Below are 25797 nucleotides of genomic sequence, written 5' to 3' on the forward strand. Positions count from 1 at the left end.
GAATGAAAGCCTGTCCCTACCTCTGTGTAGGGACTGTCTGGAGGAAAGAGGGGTGTTGGCCTACTCCTACAGTATTTCCTGGCCAGTCCCGGCGCCTCACTTGACAAGCATCCTGACAGCCAAGCAAGTAGAAGGCCTCTGAAGTGTCCAGGAAGGAGTCTATGCCTCGGTGGCTCGTGCTGAGGTGAAGACCACACTTTTCCGGTTTCTTAGTCTCTTCCTCCTGGAAGGGAGAATGGTTCGTGGAAATGCCTAGTGTCCGATGTGAAACAGATTAGAGGTGGACTAGGAGCATGCTTTTTGGGACAAAAGGACTGGAAGATTGGAGAGTAGGACCTCACCGGATCTTTCTAGCGATGAAATAAACAGCCAGCAGAAGGCAGAGACAGCCAACCAGGATTCCTACTCCCAAACTCAGCATTTCACCTGGGAGAGAGATGGAGGGTGTCTGCCTAGGACTGACATAGTGAGCCTTTCCCTAACTTGCTGAGGAGCACCATACCCTGTACCCCACACCTTGATACCTGGGAAAGACTGTCTTACCTGTGGTATACGAGGGTCCCACTGCAAGGGAAGAAAACCTGGGTCAGCGAGACCAGATCCCCACCCAGCTAGAAGCTGCCCTGTGCCAGCCCTGAGGGCTAGGCACCTTGGGGCATGGTGGGTCCCAGTCCAAGCAAGGCCTGGGAATCCCTTCCCCCTGTAGCCTTCTTTTCCTTCTTAGGGGCATCCTAGTTCCTGCCATTGAATCCCCCAGTTTCCTGTCCCTTTTTCCAAGCCCTGTACAGTCACCTTGGATGAAAGAAGCAAAGACCATCCGCTGATTGAGAGGCTGGGGGGCTCGGTAGTTCTGTACCAGTGGCTCAGAGGGCTCCTCCTCCGTGGAGAACAGTGTTTCCCGAAGGTTTTCCAGCTGAGGAGCAGAAGCGTGGGACTCAGGGACGAGTGGCCCTTGCTTTGGGGAGTGGGGAAGGGTTTGAGGTTACAACTCCTCTGCCTCACCTCTCCACTGCTCACCTGTTCCATAGAAATCTGGGCCCTTCGATGGAAGACAGTCCAGAGCACACTCTGGTAGCAGGGCGGAGTGGTGAGCGAGCCATTGTAACGGAAGTACTGTGCCAGCAGCGGCGGGAGCAGCCCTCTCACGTTGAAGGGAGGCACGGAGGTCTTCTGATCTGGTCAAGGACAGATTCAGGCTCATCTCCCTCACTGCACCCTCGCTTACCTAGACGGGGCTCCTAGAAGCAACACCTTGGTCCCTAACTCACTGCCTCATCCCAGGCCTCTCAGGCCTTGAGAAATTTCCCTGAAGTCTAACGTGACTTTGTCTTCAGATAGATTTTTAGGGCTCACCTTTATGCTTGATTTCATGCAAATGACTCAGAATGTGTTCATAAGCTGGATCCTTAGTCTCACCCACCTGGATTGGGAAGAAATGGGGGAGAGTGTTCAGGATGAGTCCATGTTAGAAGTCAGACATTTGTGTGTAGGATACATGGTCTAAATGGGTTGCTGACTTGTCTTGGGAGGATGACCAGCAACAGACATGGACAGAATAGGACTGAGGGATGCAGAGGGAGTGGAGGGGGGCCTCAGAGGGTTCGGGGGCCACTGACCTCAATGAGGATGCCCAAGACAGCCAGGCCCTGAGGCCTCTGAGCAGCCTCACTCAGGCTTTCGTAGGACTCAGAATCATAATGTACAATGTGGAGCTAAGGGAGAGGACAGGGAATTGAATCATTTGCTGTTTCTCCACTACCCAGTCCCAAAGGCTTTGATCCTAGCCGCTGCCACCACCACCACCACCACCTCTTGCATGCAGTAAATCTGCCCCACAAAGCTTGCCCTTTCACCCCAAGCATGTTCTCAGTTTCCAGATCCCTGGGACCGACAGTGCCTATCACTACATCCTAGTCCAGGCCTTGCTCCTGGTACCTCTGCAGCTGTGGCTTTGCCGTTGATCAGGTGCTCTGATCCCCAGGGGGTTCCTTTCTGACCCCAGTGCAGGTGGAGCTGGGCAGCTACATATTTTCGGGGAAGTCCTTCCAGATATAGGGTAGAGGGCAGAGAGAGTTGTACTATGAGGGAAAGAGAGCAAGTAGTTAGGGTTGGAGTAATCTGGATGCATTCCTACCCTTCCCCGCAGTTGCCACCACTTCTTGGGAAACTTGGCCAGCCTTTTCTGTTTCTCTGCACAGCACCCAGTTTTTCCCACGTTGTTCGGTGGCTAACTCCTGTCCAGCTCTTTGAGACCCCATGGACTGCAGCACTCCAGGCTTCCCTGTCCTTCACTATCTCCTGCTCAAATGCATGTCCATTTAGTCAGTGATGCCATTCAACCATATCATCCTCTGTTCTTCCCATAGGACACTGCTTTTCTGTTTTTTGGTGGCACCCTGGGGCATTGGCATGCAGGATCTTAGTCCCCCAATTAGGAATTGAACCCGTGCCCCCTGCAGTGGGAGCATGGAGTCTTAACCACTGGACCACTGGCTGAAAGTCCCAGCCACTGCTTCTCTAGTGAAGATCAAGGCAGTACTATGATGCTCACCCACCCAAGGCAGTACTATGATGCTCACCCACCCCTCAACCACCTTTGGCTACAGGAGCCTCATGCCCATTCTCTTGTCTCCAAATTTATAGACAAAACCTTCTGAGAATTTAGAAGTTAGGAGAATGCTTCTTCACCTCTGACTCCTAAGATTGGAACTGAAGCTTAATCTCCTTGGAGGCCAGGTCTTTTTACCTGTGTGGCCATTATTGTGCAGGTTCAAAGGCTCAGTGCCAGGCTGTTCATATCCATGGGGCTGCAGAGGTAGCAAGTCAGGGTCAAAAGTCACACTGTCTGTCTGGATATTGATGGGGGACTGGGCATTGCTTCCACATTCAGGGTAAGAGGCGGGCCAGTGGTCTTGACCATGTGGACCTGGTGGGGTTATCACAGACATTTGTCTTGCCCTCTAGCCCCAACCACCCTTCAGCAACCCTCCACCAAGCTATTTACCTACATGGAGGTGGACATGCACTTCCCTCTACCCCATATGAAGCCCTTAGTTATGCGGGGCTGGGTGAGGGGGGAGTCCCTGCTGGACTCGCTGAGGCAGTTCCTTCTCATCCTTCCCATCGCCTATCCAGGGGCAGTGATGATTCCCCTGCTCTCCTGATGAATGGGGAGCAGTTGCCTTTACTTACTGGTTCCCTTGTTGGAGGATACAAGAGCTAATGAGAGGAAAAGGAGATGGGTAGAAAGTCCGCAGAGCCAGAGAGGTGGATTTGAGTAGGAGCAGGAAAGCTGGGAAAATTATTCTAGAGAGGTAGGGTCTCTGGGGAACCCCTATCAAGAGGCCTTAAGATTCAGACCTGCTGACTTCCCATCATTGACTCCTTGCTCTCACACTGGACCTTGCCTTGACTCAGGGACTTCGTTAAGTTGAAAGGAATCTGGTTGCACCTCTGCCAGGGTCACACACTGTCCTGCTGGCCTCTCCCTCACCCCTGACCTCAGGTTCTGTCCCGGTTCCAGATTCAGGTTGGGGTAGGATTGATCAGGATAGAATGAGCAAGGAGGAGAAGGGGCAGCTAAGCTCATGGCACCTTCCCCCACCCACTTCTCCTCTCCACTCCGGCTCCCTCACTCCCACAGAGATTGATTGAGGACATAACTGGCTTTTCTGCTGAATCAGGGGGTTTGGGATTTGATGGTTAGAACAGGGTCTAAGAATCAATCTGAGCGAAAGCTGGGGCACAGGGAGTTGGGGAAGGGAGGAGCTAGGATGAAAAGCTAACGGAAACCTCCCCACCCACGTGGCATAAGTCTTCCCGCCAGGTGAAGAGGTCCCAGTGAGGAAAGGGCGTTGGTAGGCCTGGGTTCTGCTCTCACCCTCGTACGTCCAGTGTTGACCTGCAAGGCAGAGGAACTTTGAGTTACAGCCAGCACAGCCCCAGGCAGGGAGCTCCTCCACTCCCCCCCTCCCGTTCTCCTCCCTCCTTCCAGCACTTCCCAAAGGAAGCCCTGAAATTGGACACCGCAGTGGAAAGGTCGGGGGTCTATTTAAAATCAGCCAGGCTGTGCTTGTGCTCCCTGAGTAAAGGGGGAGGAGAATTGAAAAGAGATAAAGCCAGGAGACTAAAATTAACCTGGATCCAAATGTGCAAAATGCCCAACCCTCACTTTTCTCTAGCCTGTGCCAAGCCAGTCTAACACTTGGGCTGAGGTGAGGGTGTAGGCAGAGGGTTTGGAGGAAGGGGACTGGAACAAGGGGAGGGGCAAGAAGTTCAGAGTCGGGGGCCATCTTGCTGAGAGGAGAGGGCGAATATTCCTTTGCTTTGAAGCTTTGTATGAACCCAGGCACTGAGCTGTAAATGAACATTTACGTTTCTCCTTCTTGTCCCAGTAACTCTAAAGGAAGTTTTCCCCATCACCAGGAACCTCTGCTCCCGAGGTTCCCAGATGACTAGGAGAGGTGGGAGTCAGGCAGGGTCTACTCTACGTGGAGGGTGGTGGGTGGGCACAGGCAGCCAGGCTGGCAGGGACAGGATGAAAGTAAAGCATTGTGTGTGGAAATGAGAGCTGCCAGCTGGGTCACATGCCAGGCTTTCATGCAGTCCTGTCTTCTGGATGGAAGGTCTGGGGTCTGCTGGTCCAGCCCTCACCCAGGGCCAAACTGCTTCAAGAGGAAAAGGAGGCCTTCCTGCAGGTTGTCTCTGTATTTTTCAAATTGCTAGAAACTTTGGAGTAAAATTCTAAATCTCCACCCCCTGACCCCTGCCTCCAGCAACCTCTGCTCTCTTATTCACTTAAATAAATCCCTTAGACTGTTAAGATATCCTTGATCTCATCACTGGGCTCTTGGACTGGCTCATCCCTCAGTTCACACAATTCTGAAAAGCAACCCAGAGGAAGGCTGGAGGCAGCCCTGCACTCACCAGCTCAGTGGGACACCTCAACAACTCAAATCCCCTGGTTCTGGGCAGGCTAACAGCCTTGCCCTTTCCCTCCCATCAAATTCTCAACACACTGGTCTCACATCTCTTCCTACTCTTTCCTGATTTTTTTCCTTTCTCCTCGGGTGGAATTTGCAGGTCTCCTTGGCAGTCCCTCTGCCCAGTCATCTTCTTTGCATTTTCTACCTGCCCTCTAGACACCTCCCAACCCCGTTCTTCCAACACATCTTAATTCCTCGTCTGCTCTGTGCTGGATACTGAGCTAGACACAGGGGTCACAGAAATGAGTGGCAGGGGTCCTGGGGACATTCCCGGAACACCTCAGCCATTCCCCTGAGAGTCCCTCTTCCTCTCCTGGGAGCTCCTGAAAGTCCTTTGTAAATCGTAAAGGGACTAACAATATGGACTATTGCTACTGCTTTCAGGAAAAACCAGGAAATTGGTCGCCCCATGGAACGGAGACCACTCTAGTACTCTTGCCTGGAGAATTCCATGGACAGAGGAGCCTGGTGGGCTACAGTCCATAGGGTCGCAAAGAGTCAGACACGAGTGAAGTAACTTAGTACACATGCACCTAGAAAGGAGAGGGGACTTTGGCCACGAGGTTCATAGTCAGGGATCGGGGTCTGAGCTTGGCAGGAGGTATAGGAATATTCCCCTGACCACTTCCTCCATGAGTCCTCTATCCTTTCACTCCAGGCCTCTTTGGCTCCCTAATTGGATGAGTTTGTAAATAAAGAAGGCCAGGAGGGTAGCCAGGGACTAGGGCAGTGGGGAAAGAGCTCTGAAGAGACTTTGTAGTCTGCAAATCGATTCTGCGGGAGGCGTGTGTACATATTCTGCCCCAGGTCAGTTTGCCCCATCCCCACCCACAACAAAGCTGGAAAATCAAAGGGCAGAGAAGGACAGTGGTCTCCTCCCGAGTCCTCTCTCTTTCCCTCCATCCCTGAGCCTGAGCCTATTATTCTAGCCCCCAGGCTTCCTTTTACACTCCTCCTCTATTAAACATGCAAGGCAACATGTGTACATCAGCACAGACAGACACACAGACACCAGATGTACCTACCCCCGTTGGCAGTCAGGATCCAAATCACCTCTAGCAGGAGGGTGAAGAACAACATGGTGTGCCCGGAAGGAGTGCAAGGTACTGGGGGTCTGGGGACTAGAGGACTAGGGCAGGGAGAGAGCGGGGAGGGAGAGAGAGAGGGTTGGGGCGGGGGACAGGAGTTTCCTGGAGTGGAGTGTATTTGTCTTTCTCTCTTGCTGTCTTTGTGTCTCTGCGGGCTTCCAGGGGATTTGGTTTTCAGTGGGGGTACCGTGAGTTTCTGGTCCCAGGATAAATCTCTCGCTGCTTCTCTTTCTGCCCTCTCTCTTTTTACCTCTCTTTGCAGTCTTCCCTTGCTGGCCAGCTACTTCCAATTGCCTCCTGCTTTTAAGGTGGCTCTGGACGGGTGTACGTGTGGAGGGGGGGGCTGCCCGGGTTGCTGGCGAACAGCTCCTTAAATAGCCGATTAAGCATGCAGGATGGCCCTGCTCAGAGTAGAGCGCGGCTGTGAAAACGGGAGTCCTGGCCCCGGCTCAGGAACCCAGCTGGGGTGAGCTCTTCCTTCCTCTGCTATCCACACAGACACTGTGGAGAAAGGTGTCCCTGGGAACGGGCAGGAGCAGGAACGGAGGTTTTGGGTGTCCTATCCTTTGAGGTCCCATCCAGTCCCCCTCCGAGGGACTTTGGCTTCTCCTCTGAGGGGCCACTCCCTGGGTGTGGGACAGATAGTGGGAGGACCCGTGCCCAAATCCCTGCAGAATGTGAGGTGCCCTGGAATAGGAAGAGTGTGGAGTTAAAGGGAGTTGGGGGACTCAGGGTGCAGCTGGAGGGTAGGAAGTCAAGGACTACAATCTTGGTTGTGGAAAGTGAGGAAGAGAAGTGAGGCGGGCGAGGAGAGCTCGTTTGGAGCGCTCTTTCTCCTGCGCCTGTCACCACCCGCTTCCCACGGTGAGGCTGGGTCCACGTGCCTTTGTGGCCTGGGTGGGGGGTGGTTTTGTTTGCTGGATAAAGCCCATTTGTGTGCCCAGCGGGGGGAGGGGCTGCAGCAGCACCATGAAGAGACAGCGGCTGCAACTGCCAGACCCAGCCACCTCCCTCCCCTGGGAGCCCAGATCTAGGGCGGCTTTTGTCACTGAAGAGGACACAGACCCTGGGCACGGTGGCCAGGGCAGGAGGAAAGGCGGGAAGACCTTAGAAACAATCACTACCACCATCAAAAAAAAAAAAAAAAAGAAGGTGGACTCCAGGCTAAGAGAGGGGAGGGAGCAGAGAGAGACCATGTGATCACATTGGAGTGGGAGAGGGGCCCAGGGTCTTCCCACCCGCCCAATCAAAGGCTGGGGCAGGACTTTGGGGACTGAGTGAGACCTGCCACTGGAGAGCTGGGCAAGTGGAGCAGAGAGGCCGTTGAATCTCAGGAATGCAGGCTGGTGCTTGTTCCCCCATGGGACTGGAAATCCTGATTGGAATGTACATCCTAAATCCCTCATTATGAACTGTGAGACTCAAAGATAACCTCAGGCCAAACACTGGCCCCAGTTCTCCCTTCCCTCACCAGAGTCTCAGCCTGGAGGAGGCACCCATGTGAGGTCCTTCTGCCCTCCTTGTTCCTGCTCAGTAGCAATAAATAGTCAAAACAAAGGGAGCAGGCGCTAAATAAGGGGGAAGGATAAAAGCCAAGTGAACAGAAATAATGCATATGCTAGATCATCAGCCCCTGCTGAAACAGGAGCCTGGGTGCTTTTCCATCCACTGTGATTGATTGCAAAGCAAAGCCATTTTGCAGATGCCATATCCTTTTTAATTCTTTCATCACCATTCAAGTTATTTTTCCCTTCCAGAAAAATTTTATGTTTTGAGGTTCCCCCTAAACCCCTCTCATCCCATCTAAGAAGAAGAAAAGGCTTAAAGTGTAAATTAGACTTCCTGAGAATCAGGACCTTTAACACAGAGGAACAGAAAAAAGCAAGCAAACAGAGACCTCTTTTGCAAGGTAGGAAAGAAGAGGCCTGGACAGAATGACCTCTGCCGGGACAGAGTTCCCTGGAGTGCCCGGGGCTGCGATGCAGCCTCCCGAGATAGATAATGTGTCTTGTCAGGCGCCACCTCCTGGTTGTCCATGAATTTTTAAACTTTTTTAAAGTTCCAGTTCAAAATGTCTTGCATGTGATTCCTTCTCGGAAGTGTTTCACTGCTGGTGGGCTTTGGGCTTTTGCCTGTACAAGTGGATACTGTTTCACAGAGATGTCTCAGCCTCAAATCAGCAGCTTCCTACTTGGGAGTGAGCAGCCCCTCCCGGCCCTTGTGTTTCCCCAATGGACAAAGGCCCTGGTATGTAGTAAAGAGGGGAAAGGCGGCAAACTCCAGGGGCTTGCCTGTATTTATTTATTTTTAAAATTTTTATTGGCGTTGTCTTTATTTTTATCTTTGGCTTTACTATGGATATTTCTTTTGTCACCGGGCTGATTTGGAGTAGTGTCAAGAGGACCGTTATATGATAAAAAAAACAAACAAAAAACTCTTCCCGCCTCACCTCCCCCCACCTTAGGTGCTACTAAAACTGGCGGTTTTGTTTCAATGCCTAGGTCTCCCTCTCTAGCCCTTTGCTCACTCTGAGCTTGGTGAAAAACCCGACTGGAAACCAAAATGGCTTTCTGGCGCCATCTCCTGTCCTTCCAAATGCAGTGAAGTGTGAACTGGGCAGAGAATTGATGGTATCCAAGTGTGGTGACTTCTGGGTTGGTTTTTCTTAAAAGGTCCTTTTTGAAAAAGATATTTAAACTGACTAAACATTCTAAATAGTCTAAAACACCTTACAGTAACTCACTAAGTGCTCTGAATTTGTGTGGTGGGGAAAATGAGAGTTCAGTGAGGGAGGGAGGCAGATCAGAAGGAAAGAGGAATGGTAGACACAGGGAACTTACTCAGACAGTCCAGGTGGTGACTTACTGCCTAGAAGAGAGAATGGATGAGGAGACGGAATTAGATGGATTCAGTTTCCTAAAAGAGCAAGCAACTTTGTGATGTAAGTAACACAGATCCAGAGATAGTCTATTTTGATACTCACATTTATTATCACTCCCTGTCTTCTAACACACTGGTACTGAAGGCTCTTAAGCAAACACAGAAGCTTTCAAGAATTAAAGTCAAAGTAATTTAGGGGAGAAGGTGGCCAGAACTCTTTTGGATCATTTCTCGGTTTTCCAGTTCACATTGCCTGGCAGATGCAGTAGAAGAATCTTATAGACAGAAGACAGTTCCAAGTTTGTGGTCTGAACAATTTTAATTAAAAATTAAAATTTTAATTAAAAAGGAGTAAATTTGTGTCATGCACTGATTTTCGCTGATTGAATGAATGCATCTGGTCATTGGAACATTTATTTACTTTCTGCCTTTTCCCAAAATTTTAGGCTAGAAGGGTCCTCAATCATCATTTCAGCTCCCTTGTTATACCCTTTAAAGACTGAGTTTTGAGGGATTTATGGATTCTCCCTTGGCTAGTTATATAGCTGCTAAGCTAAACTAGGATAAGGACATAGGCACCGTTGAACTTTCTCCTTTGGGTTCTCAAACATCATTGTGCATCAGAATCACCTGGAAGGCTTGTTAAAATACCAATTTCTGGGCCTCTGCCCCTAAGGCTTCTGATTCTGTAGGTCTGGGGTATGTCCAGAGATTTGCATTTTTTTGATAGGTAAGAGGTCGATTGCTTCTCAGGCAGCCCTAGTGGCAGATAATCCACCTACCAATGTAGGAGTCATAAGAGCTACAGGTTTGATCCCTGGATCAGAACGATCCCCAGAGAAGAAAATGGCAACCCACTCCAGTATTCTTGCCTGGAAAATTCCATGGACAGAGGAGCCTGGTGGGCTGCAGTCATGGGGTCGCAAAGAGTTGGAGATAACTGAGCATGCACACACACGCAAGACGTAGATTTATTAATATACTTTGCAAAGATGTTGCAGGAAAATGGGGCACAAGAGGATGGTCATGTCCCAGGTCTTAGTCAAATTCCTGGGGACAGGCTGTCAAGTGAGGGTCCTTGGATTGGCACAGGAAAGAATTCAAGAGCAAGCCATAGTAAAGTGAAAGTAGGGGACACATTCCATAGGCAGAATGTGGGTCCTTCTCAGAAGCTGAGAGCGGCCCAGAGATTTACATTTCTAACAGGTCACCTGGGGACCTGTTAGATGGTACTGGTCTGAGGGTCCACACTTGAGAATCAATGCTGTATATCTACGGAAGGAGCAGAGGTGATAGAGTTTGCCTTTTTCTTTGTTTGGTTTGGCTGCACCACGTGGCTTGCAAGGTCTTAGTTCTCTGGACAGGGATTGAACCTGGGCCATGGCAGTGAAAGCACCGCGTCCTAACCACCGGACCACCAGGGAATTCCCAGGAGTTTGCCATTCTCTGCAGAGATTCTAGCCAACTAGAATTGTTCTTTGCAGTCACTTTTGCAGAGCTTAGCAACAATACCGTCACTAATTTACAAACATACATTGAGTGCTAGGCAACAGGGCAGACTCTAGAAATAAAAAATTAATAAACCACAATCCCGGCCCTCAAGGATTTCACAGTCTCTTTAGGGGATGCAGATACCTTACCCAATTATCAGAATACAGCCATGAGAAGTTCTAAATAGTGGTGAAACAAAGTTTTATGGGAACCAAGAGGGATGGGTAATTAGTAGTGAGATTTTCTTTACCTGATGTCAACAGTCTTGTGATGGTTGCATAGGCTGGGCCTATAGTTATATATAAGAACATAAAAAATGCCACTCCACAGCAGGCAGACCCATGCTTCATTTGTCTCTAAGAGTGACACCCAAGAATGTGTTATGTCAAAGCAGGGTTCTCCTTAATATATTTAAGAAGCTGCCTTCCCTTCAAGGAAGCATATCATGATGCATGCTAAGTCGTTCAGTCATGTCCGACTCTTTGCGACCCCATGGACTGTAGCAGAGGTGATGGAATTCCAGTTGAGCTACTTCAAATCCTAAAAGATGATGCTGTTAAAGTGTTGCACTCAATATGCCAGCAAATTTGGAAAACTCAGCAGTGGCCACAGGACTGGAAAAGGTGTTTTCATTCCAATCCCAAAGAAAAGCAATGCCAAAGAATGCTCAGACCACCGCACAATTGCACTCATCTCACACTCTAGCAAAGTAATGCTCAAAATTCTCCAAGCCAGGCTTCAACAGTACATGAACCGCGAAGTTTCAGATGTTCAAGCTGGATTTAGAAAAGGCGGAGGAACTAAAGATCAAATTGCCAACATCCGTTGGATCATTGAAAAAGGAAGAGAGTTCCAGAAGAACATCTACTTCTGCTTTATTGACCATGCCAAAGCCTTTGACTGTGTGGATCACAACAAACTGTGGAAAATTCTGAAAGAGATGGGAATACCAGACCACCTGACCTGCCTCTTAAGAAATCTGTATGCAGGTCAGGAAGCAGCAGTTAGAACTGGACATGGAACAACGACTGGTTCTAAATTGGGAAAAGAGTACATCAAGGGTGTATACTGTCACCCTGCTTATTTAACTTCTATGCAGAGTACATCATGAGAAACACTGGGCTGGATGAAGCACAAGCTGGAATCAAGATTGCAGGGAGAAATATCAATCACCTCAGATATGCAGATGACACCACCCTTATAGCAGAAAGCAAAGAACTAAAGAGCCTCATCATGAAAGTGAAAGAGGAGAGTGAAAAAATTGGCTTAAAGCTCAACATTCAGAAAACTAAGATCATGGCATCCGGTTCCATCTCTTCATGGCAAATAGATGGGGAAACAATGGAAACAGTGAGAGACTTTATTTTCTTGGGCTCCAAAATCACTACAGATGGTGACTGCAGCCCTGAAATTAAAAAGACGGTTGCTCCTTGGAAGAAAAGCTGTGACCAATCTAGGCAGCATATTAAAAAACAGAGATATTACTTTGCTGACAAAGATTCATCCAAAGTGATGGTTTTTCCAGTAGTCATATATGGATGTGAGATTTGGATTGTGAAGAAAGCTGAGTGCCAAAAAATTGAAGTGTTGGATAATTAGTGTTGGAGAAGACTCTTGAGAGTCCCTTGGATTGCAAGAAGATCAAACAAGTCAATCCTAAAGGAAATCAGTCCTGAATAGTCATTGGAAAGAGTGATGCTAAAGCTGAAACTTCAATACTTTGGCCACCTGATGTGAAAAACTGATTCATTAGAAAAGACCCTGATGCTGGGAAAGATTGAAGGCAAGAGAAGGGGACGACAGAAGACGAGATAGTTGGATGGTATCAGTGACTTGATGGACATGAGTTTGAGCAAGCTTCGGGAATTGGTGATGGACAGGGAAGCCTGGTGTGCTGCAGTCCATGGGGTCACAAAGAGTCAGACATAACTGAGCGACTGAACTGAACTGGACTGTAGCCCGCCAGTCTCCTCTGTCCATGGGATTCTCCAGGCAAGAATACTGGAGTGGGTTGGTTGCCATTCCCTCCTCTGGGGATTAAACCCAGGTATCTTATGTCTTCTGCATCGGCAGGCGGGTTCTTTACCACTAGCGCCACCCTGGAAATTATAATAATTTGTTCCAGCTGCTCTAGTGGCCTCCTCATTCTGCCTGACTTTTCCCTTTTCTTTTTATTCTCCACCATTCATCTAATTCAAGTGAAGGCTGTGTGTGACAACCCATACAAAAAACACTAACACTTAAGCTGCTTCCCTTCAATAGTGAGAAGATTCTAAAGATTTTTTTTTCTTTGATTATTGAAGAATTGTTATATGCAAATTGCTGTAGGAATGGGAATCAGAGAATAATATAGCAAAATGAGATCTTGTGACCCCAGGTTGCTTATTACTGGCTTAGTGCTGTGCTCAATCGCTTTAGTCGTGTCCGACTCTTTGTGACCCTTTGGAGTGTAGCCTGCCAGTTTCCTCTATGGGATTCTCCATGCAAGAATACTGGAGTACCTTGCCATGCCCTCCTCCAGGGGGTCTTCCAGACCTAGGGATGGAACCCTTGGCCCCTGCATCTCCTGCATTGCAGGCAAACTCCTTACCTCTGAGCCGTTGGGACACCCCTGCTGCTGCTGCTGCTAAGTCGATTCAGTCGTGTCCGACTCTGTGCGACCCCAGAGATGGCAGCCCACCAGGCTCTGCCCTCCCTGGGATTCTCCAGGCAAGAACACTAGAGTGGGTTGCCATTGCCTTCTCTATTGTATGAAAGTGAAAAGTGAAAATGAAGTCGCTCAGTTGCATCCAACTCGTAGCGACCCCATGGACTGCAGCCTACCAGGCTCCTCCATCCATGGGATTTTCCAGGCAAGAGTACTGGAGTGGGGTGCCATTGCCTTCTCCTGGCTTAATCATCTCCCAGATAATTAGTCTGTTCTCAGATCAGATTGTGACAAATGATTTGGTTTTCTTTGAAACCTTAAAGCAAAAGAACAGGCTGTGCTTTCACTGACATTTTATTTGCTTCTAAATATCTATACTTTTTTTTTTTAAAGCATGGGTCTTGAAGGGTAAAATGACTTGGCTGGGGTCGTATAGAAATATTACTAGGACAAAGAATCAGGCTCTGACAGACTCACTGCTCAAAATGCATTGAGACTTTAAAAACAAAACCAAAATTTTAAAAAACTGGTGACATTTTTGACTCTGGCTGCTTCTGCCTATTCCTCGCAGCTGGTGGGGAGGCGTTGCTTTGAGGAGGAAATAAAAATCAACAAACATTTTTTTTTTTAAGCTTCAAGTCATTTCTGGGCAATATCTGCAAAAGTGAAATGCAGTTATTAATTCTCCCCTTTTCCCTCATTTTCTACTATCAAACATGCTTATTGTTTCAAGTATTTTATTTAAATGGTGCTGTCACAGGTTGGTTACAAATCCATACACGTGGGGAAAAATGGACTGTTTACTCCTGTTTTAAAAAATGAAAAGGAAATGTTGGAGTTGGCTCCAGAATGGTAGAGAATATCAGATCTTAGCAATGTCTTGTCTCTTTTCCTCTTAAATATTATTTTTAAAAATAATACCTGATTATTTTTAGGAAAAGAGAAGATTCAAAATAGCAAAAAAGAAAAATAACATCACTCAAAATTCTCCCAATTAGAGATAAGTCTGTTACTATTCTGCTATCTTACAATTTTTTTCTATGAAGCTATAACTAAATGTATATATTTTGTGTGTATACTTTTTTTTTACAAAAATAGGACCAAACTATATACATAATTGTAACCTTTTTCCTTGACACTATTTGAACATTTTTCTGTATCAGTAAGTGTATATCTCTGTCAAAAATTTAAACTGCAAAGTATTGTATAATAGAAACCTGATTAAACAATCCTGTAGCTTTGGACTGGTAGTGTTTTGTTTGTTTGTTTGTTTTTTCAATTTTTACCTGTGACAAACAATACTTCAATTAGAATATTTTTGTTCATATATATTTACACATTTGCTCAACTGTTTTCTAGAAGTAAAATCAAAAGAGCGTATATACTTTAAAAAATTATTATGATAATTTCACACTCATTCCTTTTGTTAAAGTCAGGTTTCTGGAAGTATAACTTATGTACAGTAAAATTCACCCTTTTTAGTGTAGAGTCCTATGAGTTTTGACAAATACGTAAAGAAGCGTAAGCACCATCATAATCAAGACATCACCCTGTCCCTGACGTAATTCCTGATCTGTTTCTGACCTTATGCGTTTGCCTTTCCCAGATTGTCTTATGAGTTAAATTATACAGCATGTAGCCTTTTGACACTGGCTTCTTTCACTCAGCATTCATTCATGTTGCTGCATATTAGAAGTTTGCTTCATTTTACTGCTGAGTTTTTCCATTATATAGATGTTCACAGCTGGCTTATCCATTTACTAGTTGAAGAATCTGTGGGTTGTTTTTAGTTTTCAGCAACTGCAGGTAAAATCATTCAAGTACAGGTTTTTGAGTGGACATGTGTATTTATTGCTCTTGACTAAATCCAGGGACCCCATAGAGACTGAGACAGAACTTGTGTTTGAGTGTCTCCTGTGGAGGTACGGGTCAGCAGTGGACTGCCGCAGGGACAGGGGCCCTGGGTGCAGCAGACTTGGGTATGGCATAAACCCTCTTGGAGGAGGTCGCCATCAACCCCACCACAGAGCTGCCAGAACATACAGAAGTGAAGTGAAGTGAAGTCACTCAGTCGTGTCCGACTCTTTGTGACCCCATGAACTGTAGCCCACCAGGCTCCCCCATCCGTGGAATTTTCTAGGCAAGAGTACTGGAGTGGGTTGCCATTTGCTTCTCCAGGGCATCTTCCCAACCAAGGGATTGAACCCAGGTCTCCCACATTGCGGGCAGACACTTTACCGTCTGAGCCACCAGGGAATCCCTTAGAACATACAGAGGACTGGGAAATAGACTCTTGGAGGGGACAAACAGAAACTTGTGAGCACCAGAACCCAGGAGAAAGGAGCAGTGACCCCACAAGAGACTGACCCAGACTTGCCTGTGAGTGTCCAGGAGTCTCTGGCAGAGGCGTGGGTCGGTGGTGGCCTGCTGCAGGGCTGGGGACACTGAGTGTAGCAGTACATGCTTGGTTCTTTTGAAGGACGTCACCATTATCTTCATTACCTCCACCATAGTTTCAGATCAGATCAGATCAGTCGCTCAGTCATGTCCGACTCTTTGCGACCCCATGAATCGCAGCACGCCAGGCCTCCCTGTCCATCACCAACTCCCACAGTTCACTCAGACTCACGTCCTTCGAGTCAGTGATGCCATCCAGCCATCTCATCCTCTGTCGGCCCCTTCTCCTCTTGCCCTCAATCCCTCCCAGCATCAGAGTCTTTTTCAATGAGTCAACTCTTCGCACGAGGTGGCCAAAGTACTGGAGTTTCAGCTTTAGCATCATTCCTTCCAAAGAAATCCCAGGGCTGATCTCCTTCAGAATGGACTGGTTGGATCTCCTTGCAGTCCAAGGGACTCTCAAGAGTCTTCTCCAACACCACAGTTCAAAAGCATCAATTCTTCGGCGCTCAGCCTTCTTCACAGTCCAACTCTCACATCCATACATGACCACAGGAAAAACCATAGCCTTGACTAGACGGACCTTTCTTGGCAAAGTAATGTCTCTGCTTTTGAATATGCTATCTAGGTTGGTCATAACTTTCCTTCCAAGGAGTAAGCGTCTTTTAATTTCATGGCTGCAGTCACCATCTGCAGTGATTTTGGAGCCCAGAAAAATAAAGTCTGACACTGTTTCCACTGTTTCCCTATTTCCCATGAAGTGATGGGACCGGATGCCATGATCTTCGTTTCCTGAATGTTGAGCTTTAAGCCAACTTTTTCACTCTCCACTTTCACTTTCATCAAGAGGCTTTTTAGTTCCTCTTCACTTTCTGCCATAAGGGTGGTGTCATCTGCATATCTGAGGTTATTGATATTTCTCCCTGCAATCTTGATTCCAGCTTGTGTTTCTTCCAGTCCAGCGTTTCTCATGATGTACTCTGCATATAAGTTAAATAAACAGGGTGACAATATACAGCCTTGATGAACTCCTTTTCCTATTTGGAACCAGTCTGTTGTTCCATGTCCAGTTCTAACTGTTGCTTCCTGACCTGCATACAGATTTCTCTAGAGGCAGATCAGGTGGTCTGGTATTCCCATCTCTTGAAGAATTTTCCACAGTTTGTTGTGATCCACACAGTCAAAGGCTTTGGCATAGTCAATAAAGCAGAAATAGATGCTTTTCTGGAACTCTCTTGCTTTTTCCATGATCCAGCGGATGTTGGCAATTTAATCTCTGGTTCCTCTGCCTTTTCTAAAACCAGCTTGAACATCAGAAAGTTCACGGTTCACATATTGCTGAAGCCTGGCTTGGAGAATTTTGAGCATTACTTTACTAGCGTGTGAGATGAGGGCAATTGTGCGGTAGTTTGAGCATTCTTTGGCATTGCCTTTTTTTGGGATTGGAATGAAAACTGACCTTTTCCAGTCCTGTGGCCCCTGCTGAGTTTTCCAAATTTGCTGGCATATTGAGTGCAGCACTTTCACAGCGTCATCTTTCAGGATTTGGAACAGCTCAACTGGAATTCCATCACCTCCACTAGCTTTGTTCGTAGTGATGCTTTCTAAGGCCCACTTGACTTCACATTCCAGGATGTCTGGCTCTAGGTGAGTGATCACACCATCGTGATTATCTGGGTCGTGAAGATCTTTTTTGTACAGTTCTTCTGTGTATTCTTGCCATCTCTTCTTAATATCTTCTGCTTCTGTTAAGTCCAACACCATAGTTTGGCCCCTGGTAAATAGCAGGGAGGGAACAAGCTCCACCCATCAACAGAAAACTGGATTAAAGATTTACTGAGCATGGCCCCGCCCATCAAACCAAACCCAGTTTTTCCCTCAGTCAGTCTCTCCCATCAAGAAGCTTCCATAACATTAACAAAAAAAAAAAAAAAAAAGAAGCTTCCATAAGCCGCTTATCCTTCTCCATCAGAGGGCAGACAGACTGAAAACCACAATCACAGAAAACTAACCAATCTGATCACATGGACCACAGCCTTGTCTAACTCAATGAAACCATGAGCCATGCCACGTAGGGCCGCCCAAGATGGAGGGTCATGGTGGAGAGTTCTGACAAAATGTGGTCCACTGGAGAAGGGAATGGCAAACCACTTCAGTATTCTTGCCTTGAGAACCCCATGAACAGTATGAAAAGACAAAAAGATAGGACACTGAAAGATGAACTCTCCAGGTCGGTAGATGCCCAAAATGCTACTGGAGATCAGTGGAGAAATAACTTCAGAAAGAATGAAGAGATGGAGCCAAAGCAAAAACAACACCCAGTTGTGGATATGACTGGTGATGGAAGCAAGGTACGATGCTGTAAAGAGCAATATTGCATAGGAACCTGGAATGTTAGGTCCATGAATCAAGGCAAATTGGAAGTGATCAAACAGGAGATGGCAAGAGTGAACATTGACATTTTAGGAAATCAGCAAACTAAAATAGACTGGAATGGGTGAATTTAACTCAGATGACCATTATATCTACTACTGTGGGCAAGAATCCCTTCAAAGAAATGGAGTAGCCATCATAGTCAACAAGAGTCTGAAATGAAGTACTTGGATGCAATCTCAAAAATGACAGAATGGTCTCTGTTCATTTCCAAGGCAAACCATTCAATAACATGGTAATTCAAGTCTATGCCCTGACCAGTAATGCTGAAGAAGCTGAAGTTGAATGGTTCTATGAAGACCTACAAGACTTTCTAGAGCTAACACCCCAAAAAGATGTCCTTTTCCTTATAGGTGACTGGAATGAAAAGTAGGAAGTCAAGAAATACCTGGAGTAATAGGCAAACTTGGCCTTGGAGTACATAATGAAGCAGGATAAATGCTAATAGAGTTTTGCCAAGAGAATGCACTGGTAATAGTATACACCCTCTTCCAACAACACAAGAGAAGACTCTACACATGAACGTCAGCAGATGGTCAACACCGAAATCAGATTGATTTTATTCTTTGCAGCAAAGATGGAGAGGCTCTATACAGTCAGCAAAAACAAAACTGAGAGCAGACTGTGGCTCAGACCATGAACTCCTTATTGCCAAATTCAGACTTAAATTGAAGAAAGTAAGGAAAACCACTGGACCATTCAGATATGATCTAATCAAATCCCTTATGATTATACAGTGGAAGTGACAAATAGATTCAAGGGATTAGATCTGATAGACAGAGACAACTATGGACAACATAACTGTCTGGATAGCCTGGATAACTATGGACAGAGATTCATGACATTGTACAAGAGGCCATGATCAAGACCATCCCCAAGAAAAAGAAATGCAGAAAAGCAAAATGGCTGTCTGACGCGGCCTTATAAATAGCTGTGAAAAGAAGAGAAGCGAAAAGCAAAGGAAAAAAGGAAAGATATACCCATTTGAATGCAGAGTTCCAAAGAATAGCAAGGAGAGATAAGAAAGCTGTCCTAAGTGAACAGTGCAAAGAAATAGAGGAAAACAATAGAATGGGAAAGACTAGAGATGTCTTTAAGAAAATTAGAGATACCAAGGGAACATTTGATGCAAAGATGGGCACAATAAAGGACAGAAATGGTATGGACCTAACAGAAGCAGAAGATATTAAGAAGAGGTGGCAAGAATACACAGAAGAACTATACAAAAAAGATCTTCACGACCCAGATAATCACGATGGTGTGATCACTCCCCTAGAGCCAGACATCCTGGAGTGTGAAGTCAAGTGGGCCTTAGAAAGCATCACTACGAACAAAGCTAGTGGAGGTGATGGAATTCCAGTTGAGCTATTCCAAATCCTGAAAGATGACGCTGTGAAAGTGCTGCACTCAATATGCCAGCAAATTTGGAAAACTCAGCAGGGGCCACAGGACTGGAAAAGGTCAGTTTTCATTCCAATCCTAAAGAAAAGCAATGCCAAAGAATGCTCAGACCACCGCACAATTGCACTCATCTCACATGCTAGCAAAGTAATGCTCAAAATTCTCCAAGCCAGGCTTCAACAGTGCATGAACTCTGAACTTCCTGATATTCAAGCTGGTTTTAGAAAAGGCAGAGGAAACAGAGATCAAATTGCCAGCATCTGTTGGATCATTGAAAAAGCAAGAGAGTTCCAGAAAAGCATCTATTTCTGCTTTATTGACTATGCCAAAGCCTTTGACTGAGTGAATCACAACAAACTGTGGAAAATTCTTCAAGAGATGGGAATACCAGACCACCTGACCTACCTCTTAAGAAATCTGTATGCAGGTCAGGAAGCAACAGTTAGAATTGGACATGGAAGAACAGACTGATTCCAAATTGGGAAAGGAGTACATCAAGGCTGTATATTGTTACGCTGTTTATTTAACTTATATGCAGAGCACATCATGAGAAACACTGGGCTGGATGAAGCACAAGCTGGAATCAAGATTGCCAGGAGAAATATCAATAACCTCAGATAAGCAAATGACACCACCTTTGTGGCAGAAAGCGAAGAAGAACTAAAGAGCCTCTTGATGAAAGAGGAGAGTGAAAAAGTTGGCTTAAAGCTCAACATTCAGAAAACTAAGATCATGGCATCCAGTCCCATCACTTCATGGGAAATAGATGGGGAAACAGTGGTAACAGTGAGAGACTATTTTCTTGGGCTCCAAAATCACTGCAGATGGTGAGTGCAGCCATGAAATTAAAAGGCGCTTGCTTCTTGGAAGAAAAGTTATGACCAGCCTAGACAGCATATTAAAAAGCAGAGACATTACTTTGCCAACAAAGGTCCATCTAGTCAAGGCTATGGTTTTTCCAGTGGTCATGTATGGATGTGAGAGCTGGACTATAAAGAAAGCTGAGCTCCTAAGAATTGATGCTTTTGAACTGTGGCATTGGAGAAGACTCTTGAGAGTCCCTTGGACTGCAAGGAGATACAACCAGTCCATCCTTAAGCAAATCAGTCCTGAATATTCATTGGAAGGACTGATGTTGAAGCTGAAACTCCAATACTTTGGCCACCTGATGTGAAGAACTGACTCATTTGAAAAGTCCCTGATGCTGGGAGGGATTGAGGGCAAGAGGAGAAGGGGATAACAGAGGATGAGATGGTTAGGTGGCATCACTGACGCAATGGACATAAGTGTGAGTAAACTCCGGGAGTTGGTGATGGACAGGGAGGCCTGGTGTGCTGCAGTCCATGGGGTCTCAAAGAATCAGACACGACTGAGCAACTGAACTGAACTGAAATAGGTAGTGCTGGGTTGTGTGTTGTGTGGTTGTGTTGTGTGTGGTTGTGTGTAACAGTATGTTTAGCTTTGCAAAAACTGCCAAACTGTGCTTCCTAGTGGTTGTACTGTTTTTGTTGCCTGCCAGCAATGTGTGAAAGCTCCAGTTACTCCAGTACTTGATATGTTGCTGTTGTTCAGCCGCTCAGTTGTTTCCAGCTCTTTGTGACCTCATGGACTGCAGCACACCAGGCTTCTCTGTCCTTCACCATCTCCCAGAGCTTGCCCAAACTCATGTCCATTGAGTTGGTGATGCCATCCAACCATCTTGTCCTCTGTCATCCCCTTCTCCTCCTGCCTTCAGTCTTTCCCCCACCAGGGTCATTTCCAGTGAGTCAGTACTTCACCTCAGGTGGCCAAAGTATTGGAGCTTCAGCCTCAGCATCAGTCCTTCCAATGAATATTCAAGATTATTTTCCTTTACTATTGACTTGTTTGATTTCCTTCCAATCCAAGGGACTCTCAAGAGTCTTCTCCAACACCACAGTTCAAAAGCATCAATTCTTTGGTGCTCAGTTTTGTATAGTCCAACTCTCACATCCATACATGCCTACTGGAAAAACCATAGCTTTGACTATACAGACCTTTTTTGGCAAAGTAATATCTCTGCTTTTTAATACGTTGTCTCGGTTTGTCCTAGCTTTCTTCCAAGAAGGAAACGTCTCTTAATTTCATGGCTGTAGTCACCATCTGCAATGATTTTTGGAGCCCAAGAAAATAAAGTCTGTCACTGTTTCCATTGCACTTGATATAATCAGTTGAAAAAAAAAAAAAGAGTAACCATTCTGGTAGGTGTGTAGTGATATTTCACTTTGGTTTTAATTTAGGGTGTGTACTTTTTAAGGATTCTTGCTATATTTATTGCCGTATTGGCTTCATTAAAGTTATACTCCTCCAGAGATATAGACACAAATTGTCACTCTCTTTTTTTTTTTTGGAGAGATAAACAAAGGACCCTGCAATTGGTCTTCCCCAACTAGGCAAAAATTCAGTATTTTTTCCCTCTCTTGTGACCTTTTAGCTATCACACAGACATAAATTTCACTTGTATCATGGTTAAATTTCTGTGCAACGAATCCTATCTTCTTATGGACTTTGAGTATAAAGTGAGAGATGTGCTCATTTGGAGAAAATTTTAGCTTAAAGATGAGTAAAGTCTACATTAGTGATATAGCATGCTTTTCAAATACACATATTGAAAATACCCATCATGCTATAAGAAATCATAATACTATAGAAATTTATACTAATGCAAACACTTCTGGTCAAAATAGCAAGCAGGAAAAGATGCTAATTAAATAAATCACATTCTACCAGTCACCCAGCTTCTATCAAATTTCAATATATTTCAGTAGCATTGCATTCAACTCTTTGATTACTAAGATTTTGATATTTTGTGAAAGCCATGGGTTTGATTGAGCTGAAGTTAAATAGAAACACAAGCATGGCCTTGGAAAAAATCTAAACTGTATTAAAAAAATAAAGAAACAAAGGAACATAGTTTTTGAAACACATGGCAGAAGAGTATACCAGCATCCTGCCCAAAGTTCTCTATCTTGTAACTGTAAGTTTAGATATAGCAATCTAAATTTCTGCATAGCAAAATATGCCTATATTCTTTTTTATCTTTTTTATTTTTTAAATTATGAAAATATGATAACTCATTTACAGAACACTTGGAAAACACAGAACAAAGTTATGTATCAAAGTGAAAGTGTTAGTTGATCAGTTGTGTCTGACTCTCTGCCACCCCATGGACTGTAGCCTGCTAGGCTCCTTTATCCATGGGATTTCCCAGGCACAAATGCTGGAGTGAATTGCCATTCCCTTCTCCAAGGGATCTTCCCAACCCAGGGATTGAACCTGGGTCTCTTGCATTTCAGGTGGATTTTTTACCACCTGGGCTGTGGGGAAAGCCCCCCAAATTACATATAATTCTACTATATATTACAATTATTTTTTAAGTAGATAAATGAGACTTTCAGTTGGAGTTTCAATATCAAACTCTCAAAAATTAATAGAAAGAATAGACAGAAAAGTAGAAGAATATATTAATAGTAGATCTGGAAAGCACTATGAACCTATTCAACATAATAACTATTTATACAATTTTCACACAACAGCAGGATACAAATTCTATTCAAGTTCCCATACACTATAAATGAGGAGACACTAGAACATATCCAGGGATGTAAAGCAAGGCACAAAAATTTAATGGTCTGAAAGTATTGAAATCATAGAGTCTGCTCTCTTATCACTGTCAAAATACACCTATATTCTTATCTTCTACCACAGAATAAGAAAAGCGGATACTGGTTTGAAGATAGCTGATCTGCTCAATATGTTTTGTTGTGTTTCTAGATAGTTCACAAGTCAGTTCTTAGCTACCTTGTATTATTTGCAAATTTAGTTTTTTATTTTTATCAAAATAGTAAGATACACAGTTTTAAAAGTCAAATAGATCAGTAAAAGTCACAATAAAACATTGTTTCCCCATGTCCAATTCCTACTTCCTAGAGACAATCACTGCAACTTTTAAACTATTTCTTTTAGTCCACAACTCTAGATTTCCAAAAATACGTTTATAGAGCCATTTCTTGATTTTTCAGTTTTAGATATTATTATCTATGCGCTTTCAATTATGAAAGATAAGGATTTACCTCTTTTACACAACAGTCTCTCCCCTATACATTTTTTTACCCTGTCCTCCTGATCCAATTATTAAACCACAATTGTAGTTAAATCAGCATTTAGTGTTTAAATTATCATCAATAGTTACAGTTGTGTCAAGGAGTGTATTATATTTCCTTTCTTGTACAACTTTTAATCTTCCCTTGAACTGATAATGATTTTTTTTTTCCTTTTAGTTTAGTTTCCTAGTTGCTTATTCATCTCGAAACTCACTGTTGAAAGTGTAACGCCTTTCTCATTATGTTCAAACATATAAGGTAATTTATCATAATGTTTTAAAAAGAATTTTCCTCTTTGAACCCTCCATTCTCTGATTCTGAATTAGATTGGCTTCTCTCTTCTTGGGAGCTTTTTAATTTCTTTCCTTTATCCTAGATTTTCTGTAATTTCATCTTAACATATCTTGGTCTTTTTTATTTCTTGCAAGGATACTCAATAGGCTCATTTGTTTAAAAGCTTATATACCTAAGCTCTGGGACAGTTTCTCATATTATTTCTCTAAAAATTTTGTATTATACGTTCTCTATCTGAGGTGCCTGTCAATGGTATGTTGAATCTTCTGGACTGATCTCTAATACCCTTAACTTTTTTCTTCTATTTTTCCATTTCTTTGCTCTTTGTTCTACTTTCAGGGAGATTTCCTCAACTTTATCTCTTCCTTTTTTTTGAATTATTACATTCTGTGTTCATATTTTTAATTTTTACAAGCTCTTCTAATGTCATTTTTTTTTTTAAAGATTTGTTTTTTGGATGTAGATTATTTTTTTTTAAGTCTTCATTGAATTTTTTACAATATTGCTTCTGTTTTACATTTCAATTTTTTGGTCATGAGTGATGTGGGCTCTTAACTCCTTGACTAAAGATCAAACCCATACCCCCTGCATTGGAAGGCAAAGTCTTAACTACTGGACCACCAGGTTAAGTCCCAAGAGTGTTTTTCTTACAGCAGTATTTTCTTTTATTTTCATGAATACATTATCCTTTATGATATTATCTTAAGCTTTCTTTTGAAAATTGGTTTCTTCTGTATCCTTTCCTGCTTTCTTGAGTTCTTTTTCCTGTTTATTTTTGGCTTTTCATTCATGTAAAGGGGCTTTCTAAAATATTTGTGATCTTTACCTATCCATTCACATTTAAGAGTGAGGCACATTAAAAACACTTAAAAGGCATGTGTAACCATGTATGAAAGTTGGTAGACTGCATGGCGGTGAGGGGATGGAACAGGTATTTGGCCATTTCCTACCATTTTGTCAGGATGTCTGTTCTTGTGTCTTAGGCTAATCAGTTTCTCCAGAGAGGAAATCTCTAACTTTTTTACCTGAAGTTGCATCCAATTGTAAGATGGAGAAAAGAAAGGGGTTGATTTTTCGAGGAGAGTTCTTATTGAAATACAGATTTTTCACTTTTTTTTTTTTTTTGCCGGTTTTCATTACATCTAACCTACCTTAGTTATACCTGGTGTCTCTGAGTTTAGAGTATTTTATTTTGACCTCTATGGGCCAGAGCTGGGAAGGGAATTTAGTTGTTTGAAATGCAGTACTTGGATGCAATCTCAAAAACGACAGAATGATCTCTGTTCGTTTCCAAGGCAAACCGTTCAATATCACGGTAATCTAAGTCTATGCTCCAGCCAGTAACATTGAAGAAGCTGAAGTTGAACGGTTCTATGAAGACCTATAGGACCTTTTAGAACTAACACCCAAAAAATATGTCCTTTTCATTATAGGGGACTGGAATGCAAAAGTAGAAGTCAAGAAACACCTGGAGTAACAGGCAAATTTGGCCTTGGAATATGGAATGAAGCAGGGCAAAGACTGATAGAGTTTTGCCAAGAAAATGCACTGGTCATAACAAACACCCTCTTCCAACAACACAAGAGAAGACTCTATACATGGACATCACCAGATCGTCAACACCGAAATCAGATTGATTATATTCTTTGCAGCCAAAGATGGAGAAGCTCTATACAGTCAGCAAAAACAAGACCAGGAGCTGACTGTGGCTCAGACCATGAACTCCTTATTGCCAAATTCAGACTTAAATTGAAGAAAGTAGGGAAAACCATGAGACCATTCAGGTATGACCTAAATCAAATCCCTTATGATTATACAGTGGAAGTGAGAAATAGATTTAAGGGCCTAGATAGATATATATCTATCTCTATAGATATCTATCTCTATCTCTATATATCTATCTCTATCAGATAGATAGAGTGCCTGATGAACTATGGAATGAGGTTCGTGACATTGTACAGGAGACAGGGATCAAGACCATTCCCATAGAAAAGAAATGCAAAAAAGCAAAATGGCTGTCTGGGGAGGCCTTACAAATAGCTGTGAAAAGAAGAGAAGCG

The 25797-nt window shown here is 44.4% G+C and overlaps 1 protein-coding gene and 1 long non-coding RNA gene across 4 annotated transcripts; one reads left to right on the forward strand and one right to left on the reverse strand.

The window, feature by feature from the left end:
- Window positions 1–85: 85 nt before the first annotated feature.
- Window positions 86–6947, reverse strand: CA14 (carbonic anhydrase 14). 3 transcript variants are annotated; one of them, XM_055584450.1, is made up of 11 exons: window positions 6011–6945; window positions 3805–3901; window positions 2747–2926; window positions 1936–2078; window positions 1617–1712; window positions 1354–1420; window positions 1018–1175; window positions 793–913; window positions 544–564; window positions 342–426; window positions 86–223 (listed from the first exon to the last, which is right to left on the reverse strand). In XM_055584450.1, exons 2-11 carry the CDS (start codon window positions 3809–3811, stop codon window positions 160–162), a joined length of 942 nt encoding a protein of 313 aa, XP_055440425.1. In that variant the 5' UTR covers window positions 3812–3901; window positions 6011–6945; the 3' UTR covers window positions 86–159. The 3 variants fall into 3 exon arrangements, with proteins under 3 accessions (XP_055440425.1, XP_055440424.1, XP_055440426.1); XM_055584449.1 differs by having other exon boundaries at window positions 3881–3901; window positions 6011–6944; XM_055584451.1 differs by lacking the exon at window positions 1617–1712 and having other exon boundaries at window positions 3881–3901; window positions 6011–6947.
- On the forward strand, window positions 5705–25427 carry LOC129654790 (uncharacterized). Its single transcript, XR_008715585.1, has 2 exons — window positions 5705–6088; window positions 25171–25427. It is a non-coding gene; the product is annotated as an uncharacterized LOC129654790 (long non-coding RNA).
- The last annotated feature ends 370 nt before the right edge of the window (window positions 25428–25797 follow it).

The sequence above is a fragment of the Bubalus kerabau genome, chromosome 6 (assembly GCF_029407905.1).
Source record: "Bubalus kerabau isolate K-KA32 ecotype Philippines breed swamp buffalo chromosome 6, PCC_UOA_SB_1v2, whole genome shotgun sequence".
Classification (NCBI taxonomy): Eukaryota; Metazoa; Chordata; class Mammalia; order Artiodactyla; family Bovidae; genus Bubalus; species Bubalus kerabau.